This window comes from Phallusia mammillata, chromosome 7 (assembly GCF_965637545.1).
Source record: "Phallusia mammillata chromosome 7, kaPhaMamm4.hap1.1, whole genome shotgun sequence".
Lineage (NCBI taxonomy): Eukaryota > Metazoa > Chordata > Ascidiacea > Phlebobranchia > Ascidiidae > Phallusia > Phallusia mammillata.
The window spans coordinates 24,141,085-24,166,746 of NC_137258.1; the positions used below are offsets into that span (position 1 = coordinate 24,141,085).

Here is a 25,662-nt window from a genome sequence, read left to right on the forward strand (position 1 = left end):
GACTAGTTTCCCCCGTTTAATCAAAAATTAGAAAAAAATCAGTTACGCATGACCGAATTCATGCACGACTGGCGGGAAAATAATACTTTCCCGGGAAGAGCAACTTTTGTTTGGTAAAAACTGCAGGGTTGGTTAAATCTGTTAATAAAGAGTTGAAAATAAACGTTGTAGAATTTACGTTATAGTTAAGTGGCGAAAACAAGACAACAAATTATGGATTTGGATATTGATCAAGAACTGCGCGAAGCTGAACGACAATATATGGATTTTCTTGATGACGGGGTAATTGCTTTTGTTTTCGTTCTGTACTTCATGTTCTGTACTTATGTCGAACCTATTGTTTCTGTCTTACAAACTTAAAACAAAGGATACAAAACAGAAAGAAATTTGAAAAAATAAGTGTGCAATATAAAGTAAAATCAACATAAAGTGAGATATATAATACATGGTTTTAAATACTCTGAACAAAAAGATCAAAGCCAGTATTTGCATGTAAAACACCACAATCTGACATTGAAAAAAGAAATGTATACACTCAAATATACACATGATGTATGTTGCGAAGTTTTTCACTCAAATACTAGCTTTGATGTTTCTGCTCAGAATATGAAGTAAAATTAAGTAAATCTTTAAGTTTAATTAAACACCCTACAGCAAATCATATTGAATTTTTCCAGATAATCACATAATATATGTTTTTGTAGGTAACTGATCAAGGGGTTTATGCTGACCTGGTTCGGCACATGATAGAAAAGAACCAGTATCGCATCATTGTGAACATCAATGACCTCCGAAGAAAAAATGATGTCCGATGCAAAAAGTAAAAAGATTTTTTTAAATTAAATGTAAATGGCCACTTTTTGTGTAAATCATGTCTTTTCAATGAAAGATGCATTTTACGCATTCGGTTGTTGTACTTATAAATTAAAGAGTTTGTTGTTATTTTATTAATTTTGTTGTTTGTTTCAGTTTATTAAAGGGTTGTTTTGAAGAGCTTGGTGCTTTTCAACGAGCGCTAAAAAGTTACGTTGCCTCAATTGATACTGTTTATGCCAAACAACATGAAGAGTTCTTTGTTGGTTTCGAAGGAAGGTGGGTACTTGGAACTGTTTTATTACTGCTTTTAAGACTTATGCAGTGGTTTAATCTGATTTATAGGGGAGTAAATTGGGATTGTTATTTTTGTGATTCTTAATACTACTGTAATTTTTATTTTGTTTGAACTTTTAAGTAAGGGTTTCAAAATCTATAGATGCAACCTTACATAGAAAAAATAGTTGGCATTTTATTTTACATTTTGGGTGGCTAAGAACATGTTTTAGTTTGTTGTCTTGTTTTTCAGCTTCGGAGCAAAACACGTAACCCCTCGAACTTTGACATCAGGCTTTCTTGGAAACCTTGTTTGTTTGGAAGGAATTGTCACAAAATGCTCCTTAGTCAGACCAAAGGTAGGTAATGTGTGTAAGCATTTTGTATTTGACATGTGCTACTTGTGGACTGTGGGTTATGAAAGACACCTGGAATAAATAGGTTGATCTGTCTGCTGGCAAAATTAAATCATATAAAAACAACTGGTCATATGTAAGGATTTGTTGATTTCAAATTTAGCTTCACTTATTAATTGGACATTTATGTAAAAATATTTGTTTAGGGTTTGTGTCTGATTAAAGTGTTTTATTAGGTTTTAAAATTATACATAAATATCATGACATCACTGTTGTGGTGTCAGATATACCTAAAAATGCTACTTTCCAACTTTATGTGTATGTCAGAAACTATTTATAACTTGGTCAAGAAGCATTTAATGGTTCTGTTGTGTATGATACTCCACTGGACCATTTCAGGTTGTTCGAAGCGTTCACTTCTGCCCTGCAACTAACAAAACTCTTGACCGACGTTACACGGACATGACATCAGCTTCACCGTTTCCCAGCAGTCTTGTTTATCCAACCAAGGATGAAGACAACAATCCACTCGAAACAGAGTTTGGTTTGTCAGTTTATAAAGATCACCAAACTCTCACCATCCAGGTGTGTATTTAACTTTTAGAACATTTGTGTTCTTTAATTACAATAATTTGTAAAAAATTCCAAGAAAAAAATATTGAAAAAATACCAAAAGGTTAGACAAATAATCCGTCAATGTGATAAGGTTAAACCTTCTTATTTTTGAACATAGAAAATATGTATATCATTTTTATCGCAATATATATACGACTTCATTTTAACGGGCTTTAAATATTTAAAGTCCTGTTCAGAACACATTTCCATTTAGGTTTGACTCAACAACAAGACAAGAAGAATTCAAACAGTTCTTTCTGATTTATTCGACAAAAAATATTGAAAATAATTAGTTTCAGTATATTTCAACCCTGAACCATAAAATTTTCAGGAAATGCCGGAGAAAGCACCAGCAGGGCAACTTCCCCGCTCAGTCGACATTATCGCTGATGACGATTTGGTTGATCAGTGCAAACCAGGTGACAGAGTGCAAATCATCGGAGCATATCGATGTTTGCCGGGCAAAAAGGGCGGACACACTTCGGGAATATTCAGGTAAATGTTTGAAAAGCTTCCACAGTTATAAAATGTTTATTGAGCCGTGACTTAAAAATCTTTTAAAATGATATCCTGAATTGTATGACTTGGTCGCATAAACCAGATTGATCGTTACTACATCGAAACATTAGTTGTTTATGAAAAAAAACTTCTGAAAGAGCAATACTTGTTTATGACTAGCAGCATCAGCTTATTTATTGTTTTTACTACATTGCTTCTTAAAAAACAGGTGTATCATAAGATTCAGTTGTTGTTATGTTGCATTAATATGCATTTGTTACCCAGAACGATCCTTATCGCCAACAACATCAAGGCACTGAGCAAGGATGTGGAGCCTCTATTTACTCCCGAAGACATCAGCAACATCCGGAAGTTCTCCAGACAGAGGAGCATCGACGTCTTTGACACTTTGGCACGCTCCCTAGCGCCATCTATACATGGACATGAATACATTAAGAAAGCTGTGCTCTGTATGTTATTGGGAGGAACAGAAAAGGTAAAAATGGATTTTTAGGGAGCAAGTTGGGGCTGATTTGTTTTGGGGTATTGTTGCATCCAACATGTTAAAAAATAAAGCATCGTTTTACATGTATTCTATTTTTATATTGGTTTCTAAGACACAAACTGTTTTCCATCATAACCACTAAACATTTGCCAAACAACACTAACAGAATAACAACCAAAAAGCAGATATTAAGCTTTCTATAGAACCTTGCAGGATATGTTCTTTAAATCAGCAACAAATTTATTTGACCAAAAATGAAAATTTTTTAGTAAGTTTGTCTTATATACTATTACTGTTATAGATTTTGGAAAATGGCACCAGGCTTCGTGGGGACATCAATGTTTTACTCATCGGCGATCCGAGCACTGCAAAATCACAGATGTTACGATATGTCTTGTACACTGCACCAAGAGCTATTACTACAACTGGAAGAGGAACTACTGGCGTAAGTTGCGAACAATTACTTTTCACAAGTTCACAGCGATTACCGAGTTTTACCTTTTTAACTTATTAGCTGCAGTGATATGAGAAAGTTAGTTTCAATTTTATTTTAATAAACAAGTCACAACACAGCTGGATATCAGAATCTCCTACTGATATTGATTTGTTCTTTAAAATCTTGAACTTACCTCCTTTGTGTTGTTTTAGTTTTTCTATTCACCTAATCAGATAAATTGAAGTCATTATCAAGGTTATAGCAAAGGAATACATTGTGCAACTATGAGCTACAGAATCGCAGCCAATTCAGTGACATAGTTCCATCAAAACCTATCACAAAACATTTACTTACAGGTTGGATTAACTGCAGCTGTAACTGCTGATGAAGAAAGCGGTGAACGACGATTGGAAGCTGGTGCGATGGTTTTGGCCGATCGGGGAGTTGTTTGCATCGATGAGTTTGACAAGATGAGTGATATTGATCGTACAGCTATTCACGAGGTAACAACACAAGCACAAGCCAATGTTTTCCCGTAGGCTAAATTTGAAAAACATGCTGTTGTGTGATTAGTAACTTGCAGTAATCATCAACTGCAATGTTGTGATTAAAAAAACAGCATTTTTGTGTGATTTTAGCAACTGGGAAAACAAAAAAAAACAATCCTAAGTATCTGTGCATAGCTCAACCAATGTGTTGCTATTTGTTTTGACACTTTGAAAACACTGGTTTGTCCAGAAAACCAACTAAAAACAGCAAGAAAATAATAAGATTGAATAAACCTAACTCATATGAATAAACCTAACTTTTATTCTAAATGAGGTTGTTTCAAAAAAACCATCTGCTTAGTCTGGAAACTATTCGAAATTTCTTTGTGTTTTTAGGTGATGGAACAGGGAAGGGTAACTGTTGCAAAAGCTGGAATTCATGCTAAACTGAACGCGAGATGTAGTGTGCTGGCTGCTGCTAACCCTGTGTATGGGAGGGTAGGTTGAAAACTAGTAAGCTAGACTTCGATGATATAAAACAAACTATTTAAGGGGGTTTGACACACTGCATCATTATAGTTGAATCATGATCTAGAAAAAAAATGTCAGAGTATTTATATGCACTGGTATTGGTTGCTCACACCAGCAAACTAGAGTGTCGTTAGATGTCCACACTAACTAATACAGCCAATCTTTTGTAACCAGTTACACTGATGGGACCTTATAGGTCGAAACAGCGCACATTGTCTGTGGCTTTTCTTTTTCATTTAGGACAGGGGTGGGCAACCTTTCTTACTGTGGGGTCAAATACAATTGTCAAAGTTAGATCGCGGGCCGCACCTGTGTTTAGCACAAGGTGATTTTACTTTGTTGCTTACCAAATATGCTTAACTACAAGTAAAATTTGCATTTCATCCTAGCCACAGATTGCCAGGTCACAGAAAAATAGCACCAGGCGCATTAATCTGCTCAAAAATATATAATAGTTGAACTCGTTGGTCAGTACATTTGAAATCCAAGCGTCTCTGCGGGCCGCACAGCGTTTCATCAAGGGCCGCATTTGGCCCAGGTTGCCCACCCCTGATTTAGGAGATTACAGTTTTAAAAATATTTGCACAAACTAAAGAAGTAATTAAACAAAAGGTTTTATGATTTTTTCTTCACAGTACGATCAATACAAACCTCCAATGGAGAATATTGGGATGCAGGATTCTTTGTTGTCCCGTTTCGATTTGTTGTTTATTGTTCTCGACCAAATGGAGCCAGAAAACGACCGAAGGATTTCAGATCATGTACTCAGAATCCACAGATATCGATCACCTGCTGAACAGGACGGAGATCGTAAGTTTTGTCAATTTGTGTCATGATTATTTCATGTATAATAATTTTTTTAAATCTTTGTATTGTATTGATCTCATACCATGTTTAATTATGCACATCAAAGCATGCTTTATTTTATTGCCATTGTTCCACAGTTCTAACATGACTCAGACATGGCACCGCTGCTCAATAAAGCTTTGACCGATTCAGCTTTAACTTATACAAGTCACATATTATTTCTGATAAAGTTAATGTGTTTCACCAAAAATTCAGACTTGTAAGGTAGCTCCGTTCCAGGGACCCTAACTTACTTTTTATCAAACATCAGTCTGATTAAATTATTATAAATTAGTTCTTAGGAACAAGATGTGCAGCAGTTTTTTGGGAGCACAAGGTCTTGTACATTGTTCATTAGTTTTCATGTTGCTTGTTTTTTCAGCTTTGCCGATCAGCATCGGAGCTGACATTCTGTCGACGGAAAATCCTGACACCGAGGAGCAGGACAAGCAGGAAACCCCCATATATGAGAAACACGATCACATCTTGCATGGAGATAATAGTGGGAATGTTAAGACTATGAAGTAAGCACGGATGATTAGTAAATACTTGAGTGTTTGGCTTTAAATTGTAAGTTGACTTTGGCTGAAAAAAATATGTGTCACAAAATATAAAATAATTTTTACAAAAACTTAAATAAAAAAAATCAAGTAGTTCAAAATCATGTTGCACTACATTAAAAGTTCTGTGTGTGAATCTAGTACAGTGTTCAAATTGGAAAGTTTTACCACATTCAAGAAATAAAGTGCAAAAACTGGGAAAATAAATACTTTTTCGAACATGAGGAAAAAGGCACCTAAAATTTGGTTTAAATTGATGCATTACTGAATCGTTTGAAATTAGAAATACTAGGTTTTACCAAATTGGAGCATGTTTTTTAATGCATATGTTTCCAGGCTTGTCAGTATGGGATTTATCAAGAAATACATCCACGTTGCCAAGGTGATAAAACCTGTGTTGTCCCGGGAAGCTGCAAACTGTATCGCGGAGGAATATGCGAAACTGAGATGCCAAGATCAGGAAAACAATGACAGAGCGAGGGTAAGTGGGAACATTTGGCACATTGAATAACGGTTGTTTGGCCCCTGAGTCAATTGTGTTTTGGATGATGTGTGGCTCGCTGGACTATTTCAGTGCAGTGCAAGCAAGCAATATACCAGATCAATGCACTAAAAGGCACACTATGTTTTTTTTAGTATAGTTGTTAGGGATTGTAAATTCAGTCATAAAACTTGTAATAGGTATGTTACAATAGTTGTGGTAATGATTTCAACTTTTTGTGCTGGTTGACATAATAAATCTTGCAAAAAAGAAAGTTAAATTTTGCTTTTTGTTTTAAACTCATCTCTTTCTCACAGCGTATAATGCTGTTGTCACTGTCTTTACATCAAATACTTTTATTTCCAGACCACACCTGTAACTGCTCGAACGCTTGAAACTCTTATTCGTTTGGCAACAGCTCATGCGAAAGCCCGGATGTCACGCACCGTTTCCATGCGTGACGCTGAAGTCGCAATTGAGCTTGTGCAGTTTGCATATTTCCACAAGGTAATAACTAACTTTGTTATTACTAAGGAATCCTCTAAAAAACATAGTTGGTTATGATATTTGAAAATGCCTAAAGATTTAACAATAACACCTTTTTGCAGACCCGTACCTACTTAATTTACATCTTTAAGCATAGTATCAAATCATAAACTGCATACAGCGAAAATAGCATGTGTTTTTATTGTTGCACATTAAACAATTCATTAGTTGAACAATATTTTACAAGTGTCGATATAAAATGTGCATAAAATAGCTCATTAACAAATATAGCAATTGATAAAATGATGTATTTGTAGGTTGAAGAGCGAGAACGTAAAAGACGAAGACATGATGAGGTTGAGGCAAGTGACGATGAGATTAATGAAACTACAAAGACTCCAATGAAACGAAGAAAGAAAGGGTAGAAAAAAATGTTGGAATTTGTTTTCATGTCAACTGTTTTGCTTTGCAGGAAGATGTTTGGCAATTAAGTTAAAGGATGTACCAAACTATATTCTGATTTAAAAGAACTCCAACTTATAAATGTTGCAAACCCTCTACTTAAGTCTTTCGAGATTTCGGGACACAAAATGTCATTGAGGCAAAACCTTTTATGCCTTTTTCAGTGGAAAACCCAACGGTGTAAATGGGAGTGGAGATCCAAATGATCCATACAACTTCGACTCAGCAGAGGAAGAAATGCCAGAAAGTTTGTTTGTTTCTTACACTATTCCAAAAACAATGTCTGATTGCGTTGTTGCTTTTTTTGTTAACTTCATAAATCATTCTTAAACTTGTAACTTGCATGCTTTGTTGTTTTGTAACTACTGAGCAAATATGGTGAAAATAACGACAAAAAAAAACGTAAAAAGTAACATGCTTTGATATTACTGATGATGGAATGAGCATTTGCCAAAACGTTCGAAAAAATAAAGCATGTCGCTTTTTACGTCTATTTGGGCCATTATTCTCATCATTAAACTTACGAACAGTTCCGTGTATGGATATGTTATGTTCATCAATATCCCGACTATCATTTTTAAAACCATCAAAAAAAATTAAATCCAGTTTTTTTTTCAGTTACAGCAAAGTCACCCGCTCCCCCGCAACTATTGGAGGGCAAAGGGGATGCCCCTGAATCAGTCTCGGTATCCAAGGAACGCTTGAATAAATTCCGGAGCGCTGTTCACAGCAAGTTTCAGGCAGCGCACAAACAGAGCTTATCTGTTGCTGAGGTAAGCAAGGCAATGCTGCCAATAGACTGCAAAATTTGTTACCATATCAAATAGGGATGGCCAAAACTACAAATGTTCTGTTTGGCCAAGCACGCTCCTAATTCCTGCTAGTTTCCCAAGTCTGTTATGTCACCAGCGATTTGTTAAGCTGTACATGCCCCAGAAATATGTGTTATTGCAACATCTGACTCATTTTTGTTGGTCGGGTCAGTTTGTGCAACTGCTCGGCCGAGTACCGAGTATCAAAAACAGCGATGCTCGGTGCCAAGTACTCGGGTTGTGGCTTGGCTCGACCCATTCCTAATATCAAATGCATATTGCTCTTTTATCACAAATAATCAACATTTCGACGTCCCATACAAGATCAGGGAAAATCTTAATCAAGATAATGGCATATCTTGCAAGATACCTGTCTTGAATGAGATGTTGAAACATCGATTATTTATTTATAATAACTCTTGGAAGAGCAATACTTGTTTATACTTAATGCACAGCCTTTTTACAGTACAACATTTTTATGAGTGAAAATCTGACACTGGGGAATCTTTAGTACCCTGAGCCATAGTTGCAAGTCGGGCTGGGCATTTTGAGTTCGGAACCGGTTTGGGACCAGGTTCAAGCCCCAGTTTTAGTTTGTTTGCAACTGTGCACTTTGCATCCTGTGTGATAAAACAAGCATTTCTTTGTTAAGTTTTGTATTTACCTGGAGTCTGTAGAATAATCCAGATAAAGGCCTATCTTGGGCTGGTTCTTTGTGAATTAAATTATACAGGCATAGGTGTATGCTTGTCAAATCATAATTGCTAATCCTGACAAAATGCATTTAACATTGTTATAGATTTCTGAGTGGGCAAATAAGGAAACTACAGAAAAATTTTCCAAACAAGAAGTAACAAGTTGCCTTTCTCAAATGATGGACGATAACCAAGTGATGGTTTCTGACGACATTGTTTTTCTCATTTAAACACATTTTTTCAAATAATTTCCACACCACTGCCAACCAAACAAGCTCTCCCAGTACAGCCAGTGTACATACTAGATCATGTTGTTTGTATTTTGTTGCTAAAATAAACTTGTTCGCGTTTTGTGTACAGTGCTGTCTTGAAATCTGGTTCGTTTGAGAGACTCAGTTAAAAAAAATAATTGGGCTAAAATGTTAGTTGAAATGACTACAGTAGCATGTACTTAAATATTAACTTCTCTGTTAGCAGTTCTGCTTTGATTAAGCTACAACGACTGTCTGCACAAGCCAAGTTTCAGTTTTATTTGTTTCCTGGGCTGGAAAATTTGAAGCTGAACGGTGGATAAATAAAATCAAGTACAGAGTACAAAGTTTCCAAAACAATAAATTGGTTCAACCAAAGTCTAAGAGCACCTTAAATGGATAATGTTGAGAAAAACTGCTTTTCCAAATGAAGAAATCTGCAACGAAATGCTTGCCAGAGTTTAAATCACAGTGAATATTTATCTGCAGATTATTAATTACTTGTGCAAATTACAACTGCTGAAACAAGACATTATGATGCCGCATATGGCTGATGAGTGGAAGCAAACTTGCACAACAAGGCAGTATGATTGACTTAAGTTATTAAAAAGGTTGGTGATATCGAAACCAGCTCAAAGCAACTTCAATACATACATGTAATATACATTTGAAGGGAATACAACTCTTGACTTGACTGAACTGAATTTGACTCCGGTCAGTTTGCTGAAATAAAATTGAACGATTACAACAATATGCAGAGAAGTGTATTCCTTGATGCAGATCTTTATTTGTTTGCTATGTTGCAGTAAACTTGTAAGCAAACAGCCTGTGTTGGTCCATTTTGCACTAATACACACACAACACTTGCATTGAAGCCAAAAGCATTGTTAATTTTTGAAAACGAGGCTTTGGTTAAAATAATCCCAAATAACAGTGTTTTCTGTATCAATAAACCACAAATGCATTGTTCATTCATGCTGTAGATTTTCTGCATATGGAGGTAATGTTAATGTTGGATGGGTGGTGGCAGATTCGGCATGAAATACAGATTTGATTTTTGAAACAACGCAGCACGGAAGAGGGACTTGCATATCCTCCTCCAAATATCCCCAACACCATCGGACAAACTGGCAGTAGGCAATGTATCGGTATCGTCTGAAACAGAGCAAAAAATGTCAAGATGCACCCACTAAATAAAAAGTTTTCACAATTATATTTAGTTGATGGTAGTTTTGGAAACTGGAAGAAAGTTGGTTTACAAAAAAATTGTTAGACTTGAAACTAAAATTCAGAACTTCCATTACATTTTGTTCCTTATTACAAATTTAAGAAGAACCAAAGCTCCTAAAAGTCTAATTACAAAATATTCTGCACTTTGACAGAAGTATATGTGGTTCTGCAGTGTAAACTCACCTATATAGCTTGAGTTTTATGCCTGCCAAACTACTTATATGTCAGTTTTCAGTATTTTATCAACTTTTAAATGACCCATAAAGAACTAAATCATTGTACACCAGACCTATTAAAGGCGTTGTACCGAATCAGCTGGTCTCCCAAGCATTCACCACCATATGGCAAGGCACAGGCTAGAAAAATCTAGCCTGCAGTGGCAGGAGTCTTTCTGGGACTCACGCTATACCAACTGAGCTACGTAGGCTCAGTGGTGAACCTGCCAAAAGTCGAATCACAAGCACCATTGCCTGCCTTTTGTATGATGCACATGTCAGATTTATGTTCACCATAAGGGCTATACTCAATTTCGACCTACTCATAATCTTTTGTGACAGTCAGCTGTCCAAGATCTTGCAGGTGTTGATAATAGGCAACCTGAAGCACCCAATGATTGAGACAAACTGCTTGAAATCCTGGATGATCTGTAATGCATTTTGTCTCAGGTTTGAATTCTTGTGTTCTGATCTTCACAGATTGAACTTCTTGGCAGCAAACAAACTTCATCGCGTTTTGCGCCGAGACACATCTTGTGCATTCGCAACTGCAAGCAACAAACTGTAATCTCAAATCATAACATGTCATTAAAACAGTACAAAAAATAAACAAGATCAGGGTAAAGCGTTGATTAAAATTCAGAACCAAACGTGGGTTTTAGGTTTATGTTAGAATGGCCTAAGCTAATTTAAATGTCAGCCTGTTGAAAGCTAAATCATAATGCCGCCCTCTCACTAATTACTATTCCAACTTTTTTTCTTGTATTGTTAACAGTGACAATTTTGACTCGTACTATTTCCCACAATTATATTGTATGTGTTATTGCTGGACATTATTATAATAAAGCACATAACTTTATATTACCATGGATATATATCATAAGAACTATTAGCAAATCTGTGTTATGAAAGTGTGACCAAGGCATTTTCAAGCTTGAGCATTCACTTCTGGGCATTTTGTAAATTAGATAACCCATATGTATTTTGTTTTGCAATACACAGGTCATATTTGAGTTGAAGAAATAATAATGTGAACCTGGCTGGCAAAGTAAAAGCCTTGTTTAAACACAATTTTGCTTTTAATGCAATAAATTTAATTTACCATGACAACGTATCTGGTCCAAGCTTAAGGGGTGGCAAGCGAATATCCAAATTTCCTTCGGATAAACTTTGGGCTTCCTTAAGATTAAAAACTTCTTTTGACGGAGAATCACTCATCAACTCTTTTAATTCACAGTTTACTTCTTGCAAAACAGTTTGAGAAACCAATTTTTGCTCAGTCTCTTTTGAAGTATCATTTCGTTCAATGACAAGATCACTTTCAGTTTCCACAACTTTTTCACTCTGTGTTTGAATTGGTTCCAAGTTGGCTTCATTTTCTCGTCGAAGAGTGTCATCTAACCATGGTTTCATACTTTGAAGATGTCGGGCACTGCTATTGTGTTTTTGCAGTCGTTCATGCGCCTTAGCCCATTTGCAAAAGCCGCTTGATGCATATATTGTAGGATTTTTGGCTTCTGTACTGTCGAAATGTCTACATGCAAAACAGTAAGCCTTGTCCTTGGACACAGAGTACTCAAGCCAAGGAAATTTGTCAAACCAATTGACACAAAATGATCTGGTGTTCCTCGTGTGGCCGAACACAGTTTTAGGGTATGACAACATTCTAGGTTGGGTTGGACCATCATCTATACATTGAGATATGTCATCTGGGATGATGTAGTCTTTTTCGCCTTTATCAACCTTAAATATAAAAAGTAAGATTGAGCGAAAAACATATTTTTGGAATTTAGAAATTTTTTAAAGCAAGGGTGCATGAAATTTACATTGTTACGAAACAATCTTATTTTAAATAATATTCAAGTATCAAACCAGCAAAAAAACAGAATAGTAACTCAATTAGGTTTAGAAACATAAAAAGTTTACTAAAAAAGTTCAGTAAATATTTTGTTGATTCTTACCACATCTGGCTTAATAAGGATAAGGGTAGGCGGGAGTTCTTCAAACGTTTCAAATTCTTCTTCATCACTTCTGCTCCACTTTGGTGCTCTCCGCTTCCTTTTTGGCCTGGACGTCATCACTCAGCCTATTTTATCATATGTTGTGTGCTGCACTTAAAAAGCAACGTGTTTTACAAAAAAATGCTATGTTGGTTCATTGAAAGTTTAAAACGTTCTCAAATTAACTTATTAGTCGTACTTTCGTTCGAGAACTTGTTTAGCTTTTTTGTTGCGTAAAGCAGTTAGGTAATAACGTATAAAGCAAAAAACACACACACACCCAATTTCAACGTCTGGCTGCTCAAAACACAATACCCCCCCTGCATTATTGCGAACCCCCTGAATTCATAACGGCATAAATCAAGCATTTATCCGTTTATGACGTCATAGTCCATGGGCACAGAGAGATTTGAGAGATTGTTGAGCAGCCTGGTTAGATCAGTGTCTTAAAAGACTGCAAAGTATGGACAATTCAACAGCTTGGTCAAACAAACAAGAATACGCGTTTTGTTCAAGCAGAGTTCTGCAAAACATAGTTTAAACAAGAATCAATACCTTTTCCGAAAATGGTGAGTTCTGTTTTTTGTACACTTTTAGTTGTTGTGTTCTTGTTTTTTAGTTTATGGCAAAATCGCATTCGAAAAATTATGTTACAAATGACCAATGCCCGGCCGTCTAGAATTTTAAAGTTGCGGTGTAAGTTTTGTGTGACATTTAGTAATGTTGTTAAAACTTGTGATTGTGTTTGTGTATTTTGTATTTTAAAAAGTTTAGTGATTTGCGACAAACATATTTAAGAAAAAGAGAGTCACACAAAATAATCGGATGACGTCAAGAGGCCGGTAAATCGAGGTTTTAACGCTGCCCTCATAGGATTAAACACTTTCCGTCTCGGCACTCCCCCATCTTTGATTTCCTGATTTGGAGATTTAGTTTCGAGTTTGTTGTCGGTTTAATCGATCTATAGCAACGCAAAATGATTTTATTGGAAACTGAAAACAAGATTATTACGGACACCCTAACGTACAAGTTCGAAACAGCTATAGGCGGCGGTAAACAGGATTCGATCGAAGTAACAATTGCCGACTTTGATGGCGTTGTTTATCATTTGTCAAACCCAAATGGGGACAAAACTAAGCTTCGTGTCAGCATTGGTTTGAAATTCTACAAAGACCTCTCAGAGTATGGAGTAGAGGAAAAGCTGAAAAAGATTTATGAGCAATATTATCAAAGCCCAGCCGAGGATGGATACAATGTCACTTTGTTGTATGACTTGACAAGCATTCCAAAAGATTTCAAGCCTATTGTTGAAAAAGCATGCATGCTGAAGCGTAACTGCTTTGCATCAGTGTTTGAAACCTACTTTGATGCTCAAGCTAGTGGCCAAGCTGGCAAACGGGCAGTTATCCACTTCCGTGATGATGAGACCATGTATGTAGAGGCAAAAAAAGATCGGGTTACAGTTATTTTCAGTACCGTTTTCCGTGATGAATCCGACGTCACTTTCGGGAAGGTGTTTATGCAGGAATTCAAAGAGGGCCGTCGCAGGAATCAGACAGCACCACAAGTTCTATACACACACAGAGAACCTCCATTGGAATTGCAAGGTCTTGATGCAGCAGTAGGAGACAACATTGGCTACATCACCTTTGTTCTGTTTCCACGACATATTCTCCCAGCAGCTCGCGACAACACCATCAATCTCATTCACATGTTCCGAAATTATCTCCATTACCACATTAAATGTAGCAAGGCGTACATGCACCAGAGAATGCGAGCCAAGACCTCGGATTTCTTAAAAGTCCTAAACCGAGCAAAACCAGAAGACAAAAGCAAAGAGAGGAAAACCATTTCAGGAAAGACTTATTCAAGTCGCTAAGCAAGAGGTGTGCATTAAAAAAAACTGTGGACAACCATGTCTCATATATATTGAGTTTATTCCAGGGAAAAATATGTTTTCTTTTCTGGCCTATTCCACTGCAAACTTTTGAAAATCATTTAGTCCAAATAATATTGTTAACCAATGTGATTGAAACTGATTTGTCAACCAAAGGATATATTTATTTATATATTCACGGACTTTACAACTGAGACCCTCAAATAATTAAAGTTCTGCGAAAAGCATCTTAAATACAAAATGATTTGATTTAAAACACAAAATATTAAAATTTTCACAAAGTTATTTGTGTGTTCTTCGATCTTCTAAATGAGTTGTTTTGCTGCTTGGGGGGCTGATGATTGAAACTGAAATTCGATGCAGCTTCTTCACTTGCTGTGGGAGTTATTCATTTGCACTTATAAAATCTGCCTGTATATATTGCCTTTAATTTACATGAATTCATCAGTAGTCCCTCTTCCCATGTGGTCACCCTTTAATTTGCATTCTGCATATGTATTTGATTAACCCTTGTTGTCTACTGTAATACCTTGAATATTAAATGGATCCTGTCTTAAATGAAAATTGTGTTTTTTTTGCATTGCATAGACTGGTTTGCAGAACATGTTCCTTTGAAAAAGAGGATTTGCCAAAGGTTTGAACTACTGGGCATTGTTTCAGCAATTTTCTTGGCTGATACAACTGTAGTAGCCTTGCATACTATCCTTACAGCCAGTGGTGTGATTCAATTTTTTTGTCAGCCGGTTCTGTCACAATAGTCATATTTTTCAGCCGGTTCTGTTACAAAAAGTCCATTGACAGTAACCAGTAATGCTAACCGCTTCGCTGATCTCATAAAATTTCGTGAGATGGTTTTATAGAACCGGCTGAATTCCATCACTGCTTGCAGCGAACCTTTTGTCACAAGTTTGCACTGATGACACATTGCAGGTTGATAAATAACCGGTTTGCACTGGGCTGTTTTAAAGGCAATTGGAGGGTGATACCATTATGTGGTTAATATTGCAGGTAAATGGATTTTGCCATTACCCGGACTTATAACAACCTAAAAATATGATGTGGCTTGATAATTATCTTGCAAACAAAATAATATAGTACTGTGTAGCCACCATTCCTTGGAATCCAAATGCAGTCATTTTTTTGATGACATTGTTTATTATGTACAAAATACAGCGAAGTACAGTGCATGCACAACAATCGGGAAGATAAGCTAAATGGACAGTTATAATTGTTCACGGCTAAAGTGCTTTTGTGATGTGAGTATGTTGTTGGATTGGGTCATTTGCTTTCTTTTCGATCTGTCATTCTTCAGCTATTGGATTCCAAAAGATAGTTAAGTCAGCTGTTGTGAAAAATGGCACATTCCGGAGGCCGTACTGCCGAAAACGCTAAGAATGCAGGTTGAATTTAAAAGAAAAATGAATCAGCTGTTTGAAATACAGTATTTGGCGTATTTTAGAGCTGTAGCGACGAAACAAAAGAGTAAAATGCGGACTTTACTGGGCGCCAGAACAGAAATACACTAAACCAGTGGTTCTCAAACTTTGTTTGTTGCGACGCCTCTGGAAAAGTTTTCTGGACTTGCGACGCACCAGCAAATAAAAGTTAATGAGAAAACTTATCATTAAAGTTGTGTTTATTGATACAACAACAAAAAGCCACAAAACGGAACTATTCTGCGACGCCCTTGGGAAATTGAAACGACGCACCAGGGCGTCGCGACGCACAGTTTGAGAACTACTGCACTAAACCGCTGCCTTAATAGTTAACGGAACACGGGTGTCAATTCCATTCTTAACGTGGGACAATGCCAAGTTACAGAAGAGAGTTCTGCGAGGGGAATTCAATAAGTTTGTAGTCGTCAAGTGGCTGGTGAACGATTTGGGGAAACCTGTTTGTTATGTGACGTACTGCTGTGTTTGTCATGTATAAAAATAGACAATACAACGAAGATTTGACGTATGACTGCCACAGTACATCACGAAAACAATCAGTGGAAAAAATATGGCTGCAAAATCGCTGTTGTGTACAGTAGAGAATGTGGTCTACGCTGCGCTAGTTGGAATTCATTGTTTAAAAGTCATTCTGGACAACAGTGTTTCCTCATTTTTATCGGAATCATAAAAAATGGATGTATACATAGTCAAGAAGGGCCATATTAAGTTGAATTTTAATGTTGGAAAAAAAGTTTTGTCAAAAGAGTGCGGACCTCTTTGAGAACATTTACATAGAGACAAAATCATGAATCGCAGATAGCACTGCTGTACAGTATAACCTAATGATTGTGTCCACCTCTACAACACCAAATCGGAATGATAAGAAAATTGTTTTAGCTAGGCGGAGGTCTTTGATGTCGATGGTTTGTACTTTACAATGATTCGGTTTGAAAAATTTGGCGTTTTCTGATTGGCCGAGTTCTTCTTGGCCACGTGACAGCCAAAGCTTTGTTTGAGAGCCACACGAAACTTGGGATCTACTATGCTGTACACCACAACATTGACCAAGCTGAAACAAATGGAAAACTTGTTAAAAATCATGTGAAAATCGCAAGACTTCACATTCAACGAAGTTCAAGGCCAGTTCTTATTGCTATTTACCTAAAAATAACGAAGTAGAAAAATGTAAGACATGCCTCGGCGAAAAACATTTTAACGTTTTGAAATTTAATACTGTCTTCATCACGCGAACAGGACTAGTTTAACTGAAGAAATTAGTTTAAAATTTTGTTACATACTACTGCAGAGGCGGTATAAATGGCAAATGAAGGCATTGGTTGGCTGGTAAAATGCAGCGAAAACAGGAACGTTCAAAAACGTGAATAGTGTATCTAAGAACGAGAAGCATTTCTAAGAAAACTACAAAGTATCAAACGGCAAAATGACATTGTTCAAGAAACCCTCTGTTTAGTTTTAGGTTACCAACCTTAGCCATTCTTATTTGGAAACAGAATGGACATGCGAAAAAATGAAGATTTGCTTACCTGTTCAGAACACTGATGTAGAATGTGATGAGGAACGGATCAGAGAAATTAGAACACCTCAGGGTTTTGCCGTAGAACAAACTGTAGCAGATCACAAATGGAACTGAAAAGCAAATGCAATCAAGTAAAACAAAAACAGGCGCTCGAATAAAAAGGATTTTAAACGTCAGTAAATTGTAATAAGCTTTTTAAAAATGTTAGTAGTTTTAAATAGATTCGGGAGCATTTAACTTTATGCTGCTTGAGAATTGGAAGGATTCCCATCTGGTTTAAAACTGTGCTAATAAAAAGTCAATAGCTTAATTTGTTGATAAAAAGCCCTCCTAAGGTTCAACATCGACCTTTTTCATCAAATATTGAAAGCGTTGTTTCTTTGTAGGCCTTAATATCGCTTTTTGGAAGTGCTTTATTTACGACTCAAAGACAGTTTTTTCTAAAATATTTTTTCTTTTGGAATAATTGAAATTTGTCGTTCTATATTTTTAAATTTGATGTTTCAATTAATTTCATTCAACCATTACTCTTCGTTCGATACGATCTATTTTCCATCTGTGCCGTTTTACGACAATCGATGTAAATGCAAGTTTGCGATTACCCACATCGTTAATCAAACACCTATTCCGCGGACCTAATGCGTTGGCTGTCGTAAAGATCCCCCACTTTCCTTCCTAGCACCGATAAGGTAACATGTGGTAACCCATTTTGTAATTTAAGTCTAATTCCTTAATGGGCATGAACACGGGTTTCGTATAGTGGCGTATTTTGGGCTAAACGAATTTTCCTCTTTCGGGGGGAAAGCAGGGAAACGCTGCTATTTTGGGATCTCTCTAGATCTGCATTTTGCAATTGTGCAGTTGTCGCGGGCGATTAAAGCAAGTCAATGCGAATTCGGTGAACTAAAATACCATTTGTAGGCAATACTGTAGACCAGGACCCATGTAAAATACAATAAAAAAAAAATTAACAATCGAAACACTATCCAATATCAATTACAATTTTTTTTTTTTTTTCAGGGCAACCCTTTTTTTCCTAGTGGGTAATAAAAGGGTTTGAAAACGTTACCTATTTAAACTAGTTGCTTACAACGCTGCAGTTTTTGAGGGAAAGTTGTAGAATTAGGATCCCGCCACCCTTTATAACCCATTTTGCATGGAGTCTGGATTTACTTCCGTTGATTTGAGTTATGATAAGGAGAGTATTGGATCAGCAGGGGGGACGTTTGCACGCCTCAGGTTGCGTTCAAGTGTACTTACGTTGTGTAAGAAGGAAGCCAAGTTGCATGAGCGCAACAACTCGGTAGATCCGTTTCTCTGACATTTGTTGACTTGACCTCGATGCCTCGTTGGACGAACCGCCGAAACGTTCGTACGCAGTGAATGCCATCAACACACACACCAATGTCTGCAAGAATTAGTTGTTTTATTAAACAGAGACTGATGATGCCATAAGCATTTGCATTTGACCAGTGGTTGTAAACCGGTGAGCAATTATGTACATGTAGATGGAAATTGTGTAAGTCATTGGTGCCTAAATTAATGCTTTTAAGTTTTACTCCCATACCTAAAGTCATAAATATAGTTATTTAGTCACAAAATTAACTATTTTCAATCGTTAATAAACATCATCATAAAAGAACACATGGGGAAACAAGTATAAGAAACATGTTAGCCATTATATTCGTGTAAAACATTACGTTTCGACAGCTCCTTTTTTAAATAACTAAAGTTAAAAGCAAGCAGGCTTACACAAATCAAACATTCTTACCATAAGGATTAGTGGTAGTACGTAGAAAGCAGTCAAAGCGCTGACCACCGCTACTCTTTTGGGTTGGGCCACGTCCTTCTGTGCGAAGAAATACGCGAAGAGAGTGTGGTAGTAAGTGAACACCAAATCGTTGGGAAACCAAACTGAAACAAAAAGACATAAACTTATTTCAAGTCAAGTGAAATTTATTTGCATTGTCACCTCATCACATTTGTCATCGTTAAGCAAATACATAAAACAGCAAGGATGCCGAAAACCGCGTGGGTTATCAAATGTGTCCTGACGTTAGAAAACTGATTATCTTTAAACAGCAACCACTTCCTAAGGCGGGCTGAACTGGAGGTGTAAGTCGGGATTGGTTTTGACGCATTAATTGATGAATCGCGTATCACGGCGATAGAAGAGGTGAATGTATGGTTGCTCTATGTGTCGGGATAACAGTTTGTATAAAACAGACTTCATTCGGACCTGACTTACTACTCCGTCACATTTGTGTCGAAATTTCACTTTTGTAAATCTAACTCGAACCACTGTCAGCTTTGAGTTTTGCTCCGACACTTGATAACAAACAGAAATACTTACGTGGCACCGTCGCCGACAGAGCTGACCACACCCACACAACGCCCAACGCCACGATCACGTGATGCGCCTTCTGCTTGCGGTATACGAACGGCCACCGGATAGCGCACAAGCGCTCGCCTCCAAGATAGATGAGATGATAAAGTGAAGACGTAAACGTGAATAGAAAGAAGGAACCACCCAATATCGCTCGGGTCGACCCGCGTACGGATTTCTGGTGCTGCTCGATCTGCACGGCTGTGCTTTGTAGCGTCCAACTCATGTTGTATGGCGACATAATCAACACCTGCAAACCTGTGGGCAAAAAAGTTTTTGATGTCAGCAAACATTAGCAGCAAGCACTTATACTACAGCTTAAGTGTCATTGTCATCGCCTTTATCGGAGTAAGACCCGATGTTTTCCAAACTATGCAATCGTGAATTGCTCGACTCTATGCTACGCTAAAACTGGTATGTTACTCCAGCGTACACATCTAATTTTGCTCACATTAGTCCTTAGTGTACTCAGTAAGCTTGTGTGTATGCCCAGGCACATGAAGATCTTTGCTACACATAAACTGGTGTGTGGCTACAGCGCTCACATCTAATGTTGCTCACAGTGGTACTCAGTGTACTTGGGGAGCTTGTGCAAATGCCTAGACACCTGAAAATCTATGTTGCGCATAAATCGGTGTGTAGCCACAGCGTGCACATCTAATGTTGCTCACAGTGGTCCTCGGCTTACTTAGGGAGCTTGTGTGTATGCCCTGGCCCCTGAAAATCCATGCGTCGCATAAACTGGTGTGTGGCCACAGCGTGCACATCTAATGTTGCTCAAAGTGGTCCTCAGTGTACTCAGGGAGCTTGTTTGTATGCCCAGACACATAAAAATCTATGCTGCGCAAAAAATGTTGTGTTGCTGCAGCGTGCACATCTAATGTTGCTCACAGTGGTTTTGAGTGTACTCAGAGAGCTTGTGTGCATGAAAATTTATGGAAACAATTCAATATATCGCGTAAACCTTAACACGATCTCCTGATGAACTTTACATGTATTTAGTACTGCAAAAATACTACGAGAAGAAAAACGTGAACTCACCAACTAGAAGATCAGCAACCGCCAAAGATATTTTGATTTTGCCGAAAGTGTCCGGAGGTTTTTGTCTGGAGGAGACGATGATCACCACAGTGTTCCCGAGGAGGATAAGAAAGCCCACCAGGATGCAGAAGAAAATGAGGAAGTTTGCAGCACCGACATAGCACTGGTTGCATTGATTCATAGGCGTGTTGAAACATTGCCCGTATGCCTAGTAAAAAAAGAACGTTTTAAGCTGAAAGTACGAGTCAAAAGTTAAAGCTTATTTTTTGTTTTACTTCTTGCAATGCCTGTTTAAACCAGGGTTCTTCAACGGGGGGCGGTATCGCAAATGGTGCATATTTTTAAATTGGGAAACGGATTCGAAACTGAATACCTACTCGGATCCGCTCCACGAGTTATGTGGCGCCCTATCACATATTGAACGGATTCAAATCCTTGTGCCTAATTGTTGGCGATTTACGAGAAATCTGGCTCTTTTACCTGGATTACGGATTCGAATCTTAATGTCTATACGGATTCGGTTCACGAGTTATTTGGCGCCCTATTACATACTGAACGGATTCCTTATGCCTAATTGAGGCGACTTACAAGAAATCTGGCCTGGAATACGGATTCGAATCCTAATATCTATACGGATTCGGTTCTATCAGTACCTCGAGGTGACAGAATCCAGGAAAACCGCAGAGCATGGTGGAGTTCTTATTCCACGGAAGATTCGAAGTAAGATCCGAAGAATCGGTGGATGAATCTAGAATACCCGGGTCTGCTAAACCGTTTTGCGCGGCCAACCAGGCCCTTATCATATCTTCGTACGTCATATCTGGGTTCGCTATTATTATATCATCTTCGTACTGTGTTGCCTTAGTGCCGTTCTGCGGAGCCATTGTGCTCGTGGATGCATTAACTAAGCTCATGGCGGCAGTAGTCATGTTTAGCTCTGTCTGGAATGGACTTTTTTACAAAATGAAAAATCTGGAACGACAATAACCACGGTTATACTGCAGTATGCGCAATGTCAAATACATTCATGGAAAGCTGGAAAACCGACAAGCATGACAACCGCTTCTTTGACATTAGTTCAACTGCTGAAGACATTAACAAAAAAACTGTGGAAAATTTAAAGTTTGATTTTACCTTGAAGAAGTCACCACAACCAACAGACAATTAAATACTCCAATTAACTTCGCCATCATCAACGTTAAACACGTAACTAGATAGCTCCTAATTTATCTACAGTACATGGTCGTTTCTGTCCTACTGCATGCAGTTGTTCGTAACTAAAATGCTAAGCAGACGTCTGGCTTAAATTAACTCATTACTTTTTCTGCTTTGCGAGTTCTTTTCTACACCAACCGACACTTCGTTACGAACTGCAAAGTTTGGAAATTGCCTCCGCATTAATAGCCTTCTAAGTTTCGTCAACAAAATGAAACAATGCTTTACTTGGAAAACAAGAATTTTTAGTCTATTCTGGGGTAACCCTTACTCGCTTTCTAACTTCGTGGATTTATTCAACCGATTCGTCTGGAACTGGGAAGTTATGGAGAAAACATCCTGGATCTATTGTCCATGTTCCACGTAATAGTTGGAACGCAATTAACAATTAACTGAGTCAGAATAGGAGCAAGGCCTTAGAAACCCCCGGGGATTGTCGCTTATCATACAGACCGGCTATAACACGATAAGTGATTAATCGCGCACCTCGGCAAACTTTTCAGTGCAAGGGCCGCATTCAAAAGTTTTTAATCTTAAGGGGCCGCATAGTATTTCACCAACGGCCGCCAATTGCTTGGTTGTTTTTGTTTTAAAATAAGTGGTGCAAAGAATTTGGTTTTTATCATAATACCATTTAAAGCCACTTAAAATGCTCAGATTAATAATTTCTTACTTGGTGCATAAGTTTAGCTGTACGAAGCTAACTGTTTATGATGTCATAATCTGTATTGTGACGAATGCGGTTCCTGTTTTTTGCATTGTTTGCACACAATAAGCGGATAAAAAGCCTGGCGCATATGGTTACTAGGCTGATAATCCTTTTTCCAGTCTCACGAAATCTGTTTTTAGCAGTTTAAAAATCAAAATATTTGGCAAAATAGTTTTAGTTACGTTACGGCCGCCAGTGCATGTATTTTAATATACATGGTCACGGCCGCAGGTTGTGCACCCCTGATTTAGCCCCAAATATCAACATAGTATATTTTTAGCTATGTGCAAATGCGTTTGTTGTCACTTGATTGAACAAACATTGATTGAAACGCTACAATTGTAATTGTTTCAAAATAAACAACATTTAAATCAGCACGTTTTGTTGTTGATATATTCCTTGCGCCAACATTAAAGAATGCGAGCCGCTTTTAGTATCCATCTTTAGGTGTTGTGCGGATCTGTGTTAACGATTCTATAGCCGTTTTTTGTCCGTTTGCAAAGTACTGCAACGACCTAAATTTGATCCAAAGTTACCAACGTTTATGCGTCAACAGTGCGCAGTGGGCTGTATTTCGAAACGTGATTCAATTTTACATTATCAAACGAAGAAATTGTGTCAAGTGACGATTTCCATAATAACGTGGCAGAAACAACAGGCTAAAGCACGTAAAAAGCATCTGTGTTTAGTTCCTAAGTATGGTACAGGTACAGATACTGCTCATGGTATAGGTATCGGCACCCCCCGCATTTTTTATTATTTTTTAAAACTCTACGCCTGCTTATAATACTATTCAGCGTTGCTCGGTAACTTTCTCTGTCAAATTTACTAACATTTGGCGGGCCGCACGAACTCCTTTGCCGGGCTGCATGCGGCCCGCGGGCCGTAGTTTGCCCACCCCTGGTATAGATGAACGTGTGGTTGTTGGCTTTTGGTATCGGGTTAGGGCTTATGTTTGATGAAAACGTATTTGATTTGGGCCCGACTTCATACTTTCTGCAGTCATTTCCCGTGGCAGGTTTGATTCCTAGGTTGGGACTAAATGGGGCTTAGAAAAAAGTCGGCGCTGGCCTTCTTTATGCCCGCTTGGAGCTTTATGCTCTGATCCTAATGAGAAATATGCTAGCAATAATACAACACAAGCATTCCACCGATTTTTCTTCATAAGCTACAACAGTGCACACTGTTCCAATAAGCTCTCATTAGTGTAGCTTGTGACGAATTTGCCCTGCAAATTTAGCTATTACTTACTTCCTGTCTAATACGTGCGCCTTGTCTATGACTTCATTGTTGACCATTTCTAGTGATCGATAAAACCCCAACCGCTATCTTTGCCTCATGGCCTGCCCTACCGAGGTCATTGTCTGCTAATTTATAGTTGGATAATTACTCATCTATTTTGACCACACTTAATAAACAACCTTTTCACTATTGACGGTCGCATCCCAGGTCATTGTTTCACCCACGGCCGCCAACGTAGCAATGTTTTTGATAAAATAACTTGAACAAACTTCCCGCATTCGCATGGTGTGCACTTCTGGACCAGACCCTTATTATTTATAAACATAAAAACAGTATTTTTTAATTCTAAGACAAGTTTGACATTTATATTGCATGAACTGAAACCAATAAGCTTTTTTACTTACATATTCTTTATTCAACACCAAAGCTTGTCTAGGTAACTTCCTAGTGACTGAATTATCTCTCTACTAAACATCTTTACAGTTGCGTAACAGCAATCATGGAAAAGCTAATTCTGCATGTCTATATAATGTCTAATATAAGTCCATCAAAATCAACTGCCAAATAGTCTGGTTTATCACCAAAAATTACATTTACATAATCTTGTCGACTTTGGCATCACGTGTGGCACGATGTGAGCCCCGTTGACGTTGCACAGGCGCTTAAATATAAATGCGCCATGCGACGTCTGGCTCGATAGCGTTTTATCTTACTCCGGTTTTACGCTTATTGATCAGAGCTAGAACATTTTACCGTGGTTTGTCTGTCTGACAGACAGAGCGGTTCGGCCCAAGATCACTGCCCGGCAGGTCGACCCAGGGGTCGTTATGTTAATCCTTTATTTTCTTGCAAATATGTTTGTTGTACATATTTTTTCTACCCTTGTTGATAACATCGAACTAAATACTAGCATGTGCCAAATATAAATATGTATGTAATAGCATACCTTAACCCATACCCTAACATTAAGGTTAGTTTTGTAGTTCTATCCTATTGGCGTTACCCACCAGAGTTGTACACAGGCCTAAAACTGGAGATCGTTTTTGAGAAGCCCGTTTAAGCCCGAAAGTTTGATTGACAGGCCTATACTTTGAAGCCCCAGGAAAGATCAAGACAACAAACACGATGGACATTTGGTCATAAACATGGCGTTTTAGGGCTGTTTGACATTAGGTCAGGTCCAACAACTGGCTACTTAGCTAGTATTTTTTTTTTCAAAACAAATACTGACACAGAGTGTAAAGTCGGGCCCGAATCAATCCCGTTTCTCGAACAAACCTGAGCTCGAATCCGGCCCGAACCCGACCCGAAACCCGAACGGACAAGCCCGGCCGGACTAACAACTCTGTTACCAACAAACTGTTTTTATTGTGGTTTTGCTAGAACTAAATAACTTAACTTAACACAGAGCATTACTCTGATCTGACACTACCGCAACAATGCTCCTTAAATCAAACAGTTACAAACAACAACAGGATCCTTCAGTCGTTGACGTTTGCGTTTATCTCTTTCTCCTTCTCTTAAGCTCACGTTTAAAGTGGTTCTCGCTTGATAAACTCGTACTGCCTTGGTGTTATGGCTATGATAGAGGAAGTCCTCTCTACACCAAATGAGCTACGTCCTTTTAGCTTGTAATATCTTGC

General features: G+C 37.8%; 4 protein-coding genes across 5 annotated transcripts; 2 read left to right on the forward strand and 2 right to left on the reverse strand.

Moving 5' to 3' along the window:
* Positions 1-81: 81 nt before the first annotated feature.
* LOC145238916 (DNA replication licensing factor MCM3-like) lies at positions 82-9,217 on the forward strand. The gene is made up of 18 exons (XM_080102201.1): positions 82-282; positions 705-820; positions 970-1,092; positions 1,343-1,448; positions 1,845-2,030; positions 2,392-2,555; positions 2,844-3,054; positions 3,365-3,508; positions 3,856-4,002; positions 4,384-4,485; positions 5,154-5,328; positions 5,747-5,888; positions 6,261-6,405; positions 6,772-6,912; positions 7,209-7,312; positions 7,518-7,600; positions 7,972-8,126; positions 8,965-9,217. Exons 1-18 carry the CDS (start codon positions 214-216, stop codon positions 9,088-9,090), a joined length of 2,439 nt encoding a protein of 812 aa, XP_079958327.1. The 5' UTR covers positions 82-213; the 3' UTR covers positions 9,091-9,217.
* A 150-nt stretch (positions 9,218-9,367) lies between these two features.
* Positions 9,368-13,227, reverse strand: LOC145238920 (uncharacterized). 2 transcript variants are annotated; one of them, XM_080102205.1, is made up of 5 exons: positions 13,112-13,227; positions 12,518-12,664; positions 11,659-12,299; positions 10,880-11,104; positions 9,368-10,266 (listed from the first exon to the last, which is right to left on the reverse strand). In XM_080102205.1, the coding sequence occupies exons 2-5, from the start codon at positions 12,632-12,634 to the stop codon at positions 10,080-10,082; spliced, it is 1,170 nt and encodes a 389-aa protein (XP_079958331.1). In that variant the 5' UTR covers positions 12,635-12,664; positions 13,112-13,227; the 3' UTR covers positions 9,368-10,079. The 2 variants fall into 2 exon arrangements, with proteins under 2 accessions (XP_079958331.1, XP_079958330.1); XM_080102204.1 differs by having other exon boundaries at positions 12,518-12,669; positions 13,112-13,211.
* A 107-nt stretch (positions 13,228-13,334) lies between these two features.
* On the forward strand, positions 13,335-15,017 carry LOC145238921 (actin-related protein 2/3 complex subunit 2-like). The gene has a single exon (XM_080102206.1). The coding sequence runs from the start codon at positions 13,533-13,535 to the stop codon at positions 14,433-14,435; it is 903 nt and encodes a 300-aa protein (XP_079958332.1). The 5' UTR covers positions 13,335-13,532; the 3' UTR covers positions 14,436-15,017.
* A 541-nt stretch (positions 15,018-15,558) lies between these two features.
* LOC145238919 (uncharacterized) lies at positions 15,559-21,820 on the reverse strand. Its single transcript, XM_080102203.1, has 7 exons — positions 21,507-21,820; positions 20,854-21,061; positions 19,780-20,070; positions 19,198-19,340; positions 18,687-18,834; positions 17,434-17,536; positions 15,559-16,958 (listed from the first exon to the last, which is right to left on the reverse strand). The coding sequence occupies exons 1-7, from the start codon at positions 21,780-21,782 to the stop codon at positions 16,787-16,789; spliced, it is 1,341 nt and encodes a 446-aa protein (XP_079958329.1). The 5' UTR covers positions 21,783-21,820; the 3' UTR covers positions 15,559-16,786.
* Positions 21,821-25,662: the final 3,842 nt, after the last annotated feature.

Excerpts from the sequence above, each read along its gene's own strand:
- LOC145238919 (XM_080102203.1), bottom strand. The coding sequence starts at position 21,782 with ATGACTACTGCCGCCATGAGCTTAGTTAATGCATCCACGAGCACAATG. Across the intron at positions 19,341-19,779 it reads TCTGTCGGCGACGGTGCCAC|TTTGGTTTCCCAACGATTTG; the intron begins GTAAGTATTTCT and ends TTTTTGTTTCAG. Across the intron at positions 17,537-18,686 it reads TGGCTTCCTTCTTACACAAC|TTCCATTTGTGATCTGCTAC; the intron begins GTAAGTACACTT and ends TTTGCTTTTCAG.
- LOC145238920 (XM_080102205.1), bottom strand. The coding sequence starts at position 12,634 with ATGACGTCCAGGCCAAAAAGGAAGCGGAGAGCACCAAAGTGGAGCAGA. Across the intron at positions 11,105-11,658 it reads GGACCAGATACGTTGTCATG|TTGCGAATGCACAAGATGTG; the intron begins GTAAATTAAATT and ends TGTTGCTTGCAG. Across the intron at positions 10,267-10,879 it reads ACTGTCACAAAAGATTATGA|ACGATACCGATACATTGCCT; the intron begins GTAGGTCGAAAT and ends GCTCTGTTTCAG.
- LOC145238921 (XM_080102206.1), top strand. The coding sequence starts at position 13,533 with ATGATTTTATTGGAAACTGAAAACAAGATTATTACGGACACCCTAACG.
- LOC145238916 (XM_080102201.1), top strand. The coding sequence starts at position 214 with ATGGATTTGGATATTGATCAAGAACTGCGCGAAGCTGAACGACAATAT. Across the intron at positions 4,486-5,153 it reads CTAACCCTGTGTATGGGAGG|TACGATCAATACAAACCTCC; the intron begins GTAGGTTGAAAA and ends TTTTCTTCACAG. Across the intron at positions 5,889-6,260 it reads GGGAATGTTAAGACTATGAA|GCTTGTCAGTATGGGATTTA; the intron begins GTAAGCACGGAT and ends ATATGTTTCCAG.